We start from the raw sequence: 7,214 nt of genomic DNA on the forward strand, positions 1-7,214 counted from the left end.
GTGAAACGTTTAGTAAAACACTGATACTGACACAGACTGATCCCTTAATTGTCAAGACCTACTAGAGTTGTTTTTGTTGTTGCTTTTGTTTATTTATTTATTATTTTTAAAGGTTATTCTGCTTCTTTCTGTTTATTTGTTTAATATGAAGTCTTCTATAAAATAAGGTCCAACCCAATGAATGCCTTTGTTTATATTTTATTACCAGCGACTTTTTTCCATAAATTGCTCCAATATTAAATTCTTCATAAGATTTAGACAAAATGTACAAAGTCATATGTGAGGCAGCGTGGTGGAATCAGCCTCTCATCAAAATAATCAAAGTGAAGAAACTTGCATTTTTCCACAGGTTTTTGAATTTTAATTAAATTTTTGTTTTTTGGCTCAACACCTTTCATACCCATTAAAGAACTCTTTTCTGTGTGGATTTTTCTGAAAAACATTGATTAAAGGTGCTAAAAATGAAAATTTTCAGTTACCACAGACTCTTAAGCTATGGAAATTACTTATCTTTGGCGGCCATTTCCTCACTAATTTTGCCTCTGAAAACAGGTGACCCCCACCTCCTTCATTAGCAAATATCTCGACTTGTATTCAAGATAAATGGATATTTTTTTCATACAAATAAAGACAGGTGAACAAGCTTTAAGATGATACCAATAACTCAATATGCCCAAAAATTGACGAGAGCCTGATTCCACCACGATGTCTCACATATTTACATGTTGAAACATTTATAACTGTGTTCTGTTCCGTTGCCAATAACAACAACCTCCTATACTGCTTTTGACCTCTTATAGACAAAGCAGTCTAAAATTGTTCTTTCTTTATTGTTCTGTTGCATTTGTCAAAATGTTATAATGCCAGATATTTTAATTTTTTGTTGATGATTTACCTCCTTGTTCTCTTGGATTTTTTTTCACAAAGTTGTATCACAAGGTTGGAATATATATTAATCACTTCTATGAGTTATCTATTGATTTATGATATTGCATTTCTTGATCTAAATTTAAGCCGCATTTTCCCATGTATGTCTGAAGGTGTTACATCACCCTGGCCCAGGCCCTGGGAATGTCTATGGGCGGGGCTCCAGCTGGACCTGCTGGGACTGGGAAGACAGAGACGACCAAGGACATGGGCCGCTGCCTCGGCAAGTACGTCGTCGTCTTCAACTGCTCTGACCAGATGGATTTCAGAGGACTGGGCAGGATTTTCAAAGGTAATCAGCTGTTTTTTGGAGGGAAAGAGTGGAAGTGTGGGGGAGGAAAAAGAAAAAGAGGAGAGAATGTTTGATCAAAGAACAATAGAGAGGAGTAAGAAGGGGGAAGAAAAAGAAGAGGGAATGTTTGATTCAGAGAATCAGGAGTAACTGGTGGAAAGAAGGAGAAAGGAAGAAGGAAGACAAAATGAAAAGGTGAGAGTTGGAAGAGGAATATTTTTTAACCCAGAAGAGAAGCGAAGGAAAAGGGATGTAAAGGAAACTTGAAAAGCAGGAGAAATTGAGCAGGAAGATTTAGAGCAGTACAGGGGGAGGAATATTTTAGAAATGACACCAGGGAAGGATAGATAGATAGAAAGAGACATAGGTAGAGGGATAGAGAGATAGAAAGCGAGATAGAGATGGAGAGAGAGATAGAGAGAGAGGGAGAGCGAAAAAGAGAAGGAGGGAGGGAGGTGAGAGATGAAGAGAAAGAGTGAAGGAGAGAGTGAAGGAGAGAGAGAGGGAAAGAGAGAGAGAGTGAAGGGGAGAGAGAGAGAGAGAGAGAGAGAGAGAGAGAGAGAGAGAGAGAGAGAGAGAAAGAGGGGAGAACACATTCTGTATATTACATGACAGAATATTTGACTATTGTCCCTTACTGTCTGTCTGTGTTCAGAGAGAGAGAAAGAGAGAGAGAGAGAGAGAAAGAGAGAGAGAGAAAGAGAGAGGGGAGAACACATTCTGTATATTGCATGACAGAATATTTGACTATTGTCCCTTACTGTCTGTCTGTGTTCAGGTCTGGCCCAGTCTGGCTCCTGGGGCTGTTTCGATGAGTTCAACAGAATTGACCTCCCGGTGTTGTCAGTGGCTGCTCAGCAGATCGCCATTGTCCTGGCTTGCAAGAAAGAGAGAAAGAAGCAGTTCATCTTCACAGACGGAGACACAGTGGACATGAACACAGAGTTTGGCATTTTCCTCACAATGGTAAGTTTCTTGCATTAAAATGAATGGACTTATTAGATTAGTTTGTACTTTTTGCTTTGCTTCATTATATACCAGCATTTTGAATTTCTGAGTTCAGCTGTGATTTACTGGGGAATCTGTATAGTAGCAGTCACATTTGTGATGCAGCGTGGTGGAATCAGGCTCTCGTCAATTTTTGTGCATGTAGAGTTATTGGTATCATCTTAAATCTTGTTCACTTGTCTATATTTGAATGAAAAAAATATCAATTTATCTTGAATACAAGTCGAGATATTTGCTAAAGAAGGAGGTGGGGGTCACCTGTTTTCAGAGGAAAAATTAGTGAGAAAATGGCTGCCAAAGATTAGTTATTTCCATAGCTTAAGAGTCCGTGGTAACTGACAATTTACATTTTTTGGGCCTTTATTCAACGTTTTTATGAAAAATCCACACAGAAATGAGTTCTTTAATGGGCATGAAAGGTGTTGAGCAAAAAAAAAAAAATGATAAAAATTCACAAACCATCAGGAAAATGCAAGTTTCTTCACTCTGATTATTTTGACAAGAGCCTGATTCCACCGCGCTGCCTCACATTTAGTAAGTTTATCTTGTTAAGCATCTAGTTTACTTTTCAATAAAGATGAGGCTAGAGCAATTGGAGAGGATTTAAGGGATCAGTTGTAACAATTGTTTGAATTTGTTCCTTACCAGAACCCTGGATACGCTGGACGACAGGAGCTGCCAGAAAATCTGAAGATCAATTTCAGAACAGTGGCCATGATGGTTCCAGACAGGCAGATCATCATCCGTGTCAAGTTGGCTGCTGTGGGTTTCATTGACAATGTGGTTCTGGCCGGCAAGTTCTTCACCTTGTACAAGCTTTGTGAGGAGCAGTTGACCAAGCAGGTTGGTGGATAGTTTGGAAATTCTAAGTGAAAGGAGAAGCATGTGTGATTTGTCATTTTTACATACAGACCTCATATTTCTTTTTTGTCAAAATGGTACGGTAATGATCCAAGTCAGACTTGAACCAAAGTCAAATTTATTTACCATGGTATTCCTTAATACAATGGTGCACCACCACATCATAATTAAGTGTATGAATGTGTCTGTAAACTTCCACTTGATTCAGCAGAAATTAACCTGCACAAAGTCAGGAAGAGCCATAGAATCAGAAAGTTGTTCTGATGCATTCAAAACTAATAAAATGGCTTGGGTAATTATTACACCATGTTGATTTATATTTCGAATGTCTGGACATAACAGCTTGATAGGTTTCTCACCACTATAGGTCTCTGATATACCTAATTGCAAAGTGTGTGGAGATTTGATTTTATTATGTGCCTGTTTTTCTCTTTTCCCCATGTGTTATCTTGGTTTCTCTTTTTTTCTGCTGAAAGTCTATGCATGCATATATGTTTTCATTATGTTCTTATGTCCTCGTACTTGATAAACATTGAACAGACATATGGACAGACAGGATGATGTACTGAGAATGAGAGAGCAACCCAGAGAAATTTTAACAGATTATAATTTTATTGTGGAGAACAGTTATGTTTATCTTGTGTTGCTAATTTAGCTCAAGTGACTATTGGAAATTAAAGGAAAAAAAGTAAAAACAAAATTTTGCCTATCACTAATTGCAAAATCGATATGCCTAATCACATAGCCAGTTTAGATTCAACCACTTCTTGACTCTCTTCCATCACTGCCGTTCCAGGTGCATTATGACTTTGGTCTGCGTAACATCCTGTCTGTGCTGAGAACTCTGGGAACCGTCAAACGGCTGAACCCGACAGAGACAGAACAGACGGTGGTGATGAGAGTCTTGCGTGACATGAACCTCAGCAAACTGGTGGATCAGGATGAGCCGCTGTTTGTCTCCCTTATTGGAGATTTGTTCCCTGGTCAGTACTTGTTAACCCTTTGAGCTGTGGCAATCTGACTTTATAGGACTCATGCTCCCAATCCCTATTCTGTTAATTGCTAGATTTTACACCATTGCATTTCTAAGGTGTGTGTTTGGTGCTTGAAAGGGTAAAAGAAACTCAGGCATGTGTTCTAGTCTGTAGAGTTAAAACTGGTTTAGCATAATGAAAATAGGTCTTGAGAACATGATCAACTGGACAAGAAAAATCCTTTTTTTGAGCAGGCCTCCTGATATTAAACAATACATTTGTTAAAAATTCATGGACAGCAGATTGCAATTACAGTAGAAATCGTCTAAGACGGCCACCCATTATCAAGGAGAAAAGCAGTGGTGTTTGATGGGTCCACGTCTTACACAGTATCTTTATAATGTATATTAAAAACCTCAAGAGCAATAATGCGTTAATAGAGGTGAAAAACACTTACAATCCATCTATTAGGTATCACCTTGGACAAGGCTGGTTACCCTGAGCTTGAAGCAGCTATTTCCCGAAATGTGGAAGATGCCAAACTGATCAATCACCCTGACTGGTCCATCAAACTGGTGCAGGTGAGTCCATACTTTTCAGCTGCTGGTTTTCTCTAGTTTCATTAGTTTGGTTATTTCAGAGAGTTGTCGTTGCACTATAATGACCTCTTCATATGTTTAAGAGTTGGAGTCTCTAGTAAATGATGATAGTAACAACAATAATGATAATTGAATTAATATTAGTATTTTATCAATTAAAGCTTACCCCAAATTGTTTGAACCTAAACGCTTGGGAATTGAATGGTATTTAAACATTTTGATGACACAAAAAAATAAAACGCAATCTAGACCATCTGTTGTCATGTGGCTTACAATAACAGGCACTTATTTTTGTTATTTTGTGCCTTTTTCATTAATCGTATAACATAGAACTAGGGTCTATAATCCTTTTGTCCAGGATGACACTCTTATTAATGGAACAATTCACTTTCTCCACACCTCACTATTTGGCTGCTGAATGCATCGTTAGTGTGCACAAGCTCAGGTTTGTGTTTAAACAATTTTGTTCAATATCTGGTATCAATAATTTTATAAAAAAGAGAGTGTATCATCCATAATTACTGTAGTAAGTATCCCCATCTTTTTCACGGGAGACTGGTATTTGATTCCTGGCCTGGAAGGGTTGCTTTTGTCTTAGTATTGTCTCTTACCTGACAGGATTCCTGTATGGGCTACGTGCCCTGACCTTAACTCAAAGTCTCAGCAACCATGCCCACCTTTCTTTCTCAGCTGTTTGAAACACAGCGAGTCCGTCACGGCATGATGGCCCTGGGACCTAGCGGTGCCGGCAAGACCTGCTGTATCCACATGCTGATGAAGGCCATGACAGACTGCGGGGAGCCACACAAGGAGTGGAGGATGAACCCCAAGGCCATCACGGCCCCACAGATGTTTGGTCGACTGGACGTGGCCACCAACGACTGGACTGATGGTATTTTCTCCACTCTCTGGAGGAGAACCACTCGTGTGAAGAAAGGTTTGTGCTGATGTCTTTAACACTTTTGTGATCAGCTCTCCTGTAGCAGGACAACTGGTCAGGAACATGGCTGCTAACACGCTTTCTGTAAATAAATGCACCCATCACTAAGACTGAATTATTTAGCTCTTACGTACAGGCACCTAACGAACAGAATTTTTAAAAGATTAGATGATTTCTGTTCAGTGAATATTTGGAGACCGTGGAGTAGATTCAGAAAGTATGACAGGTTTGTTTGAAAACTTTTATCGATTCAAGTACTCTGGTCACTGGTCCTGGAGAGAGCGTTACCATGTGACGAATGTAGAATAACTTCCCACTGGGACAATAAAGTATCATCTTGTTTTATCTTATCTTATCTTGTCTTATCTTATCTTGTCTTGTCTTATCTTGTCTTGTCTTGTCTTATCTTATCTTATCTTATCTTGCCTTATCTTATCTTATCTTGTCTTGTCTTGTCTTATCTTATCTTATCTTATCTTATCTATCATATCTCATCTTATCTTGTCTTGTCGTGTCTTATCTTGTCTTATCTTATTCTGTCTTATCTTATCTCATCTAATCTTATCTTATATTTTATCTTATCTTTTCTTATCTATCTTGAATGGTTTTGTAGTTTCCTCAAAAAGAACCTCAGTAATTGCACTGTTGTAGCATGATTTCTTATAAGGAAAAAAAGTTCAGTAGTTACAATGATAACAAGGGTTGTGATAACAAGTGTTGTAATGATTACTGTAAAGAAAGATCCGAAGATGAATGCTCAATAGGTACTGTAACTACCAAAAGTATCTAAATGATGAAAGATGTACTGCTTTAAAACAGAGGCTGCATTGATAATACCATCACCGCCACCGACTCTACGAAAAACAGTAACAATATGAGAATTACTGGAGACTTTACTTCAATGACAAATGTCTCAATAGTATCAGCAAGAGTTATGACATTGATCGTTAACTGTAATCGTAATGACAATGATGAACATATGTGAGGCAGCGTGGTGGAATCAGGCTCTCGTCAATTCTTGGGCATATTGAGTTATTGATATCATCTCAAAGCTTGTTCATTCGTCTTGCTTTCAATGAAAAAATTACCCATCCATCTCCAATAGAAGTTGAGATATTTTGGATTGAAGGAGGTGGGGGTCACCTGGTTTAAGAGGTGGGGGTCACCTGGTTTAAGAGGTATAATTAGCGAGAAAATGGCCACCAAAGCAGCTTGGTAAATTCCAAAGCTGGAGAGTCCATGGCAACTGTAAATTTATATGCTTGTGCCTTTAATCAACGTTTTCGGTGAAATCCTCAAAGGAATGTGTTTGTAAATGGACCTAAACCGTGTTGAGCCACAAAAAAAAAAATTGATAAAAATTGCTAAGCAGGGAGAAAACTGCTATTTTCTTCAATTTCATTATTTTGACGAGAGCCTGATTCCACCACGCTGCCTCACATATTCTTCTCACAGTGATACAGTTACTACATTCGTGGGCAATGCCCTCTCTCTCTTTCCTTCATCTCTATAAATATGTACCCCTCTCTCTCTCTCTCACTCTCTCTCTGTCTCTCTCTGTCTCTCTCTCTCTCTCTTTTTTTCTCTCTCTCTCTCTTTCTCTCTCTCTCTCT

At 38.6% G+C, this 7,214-nt stretch overlaps 1 protein-coding gene across 1 annotated transcript in view; it reads left to right on the top strand.

Moving 5' to 3' along the window:
- LOC101864163 (dynein heavy chain 5, axonemal) overlaps window positions 1-7,214 on the top strand; it is a gene marked incomplete in the record, with an annotated part of 108,174 nt that overhangs the window by 58,951 nt on the left and 42,009 nt on the right. Inside the window, 6 exon segments of the mRNA XM_013085493.2 lie at window positions 1,041-1,219; window positions 1,998-2,185; window positions 2,876-3,070; window positions 3,885-4,071; window positions 4,534-4,643; window positions 5,352-5,598. Of these exon segments, the coding sequence (XP_012940947.1) occupies window positions 1,041-1,219; window positions 1,998-2,185; window positions 2,876-3,070; window positions 3,885-4,071; window positions 4,534-4,643; window positions 5,352-5,598 (1,106 nt within the window).

The sequence above is a fragment of the Aplysia californica genome, unplaced genomic scaffold, assembly GCF_000002075.1.
Source record: "Aplysia californica isolate F4 #8 unplaced genomic scaffold, AplCal3.0 scaffold00380, whole genome shotgun sequence".
Taxonomy (NCBI): Eukaryota; Metazoa; Mollusca; class Gastropoda; order Aplysiida; family Aplysiidae; genus Aplysia; species Aplysia californica.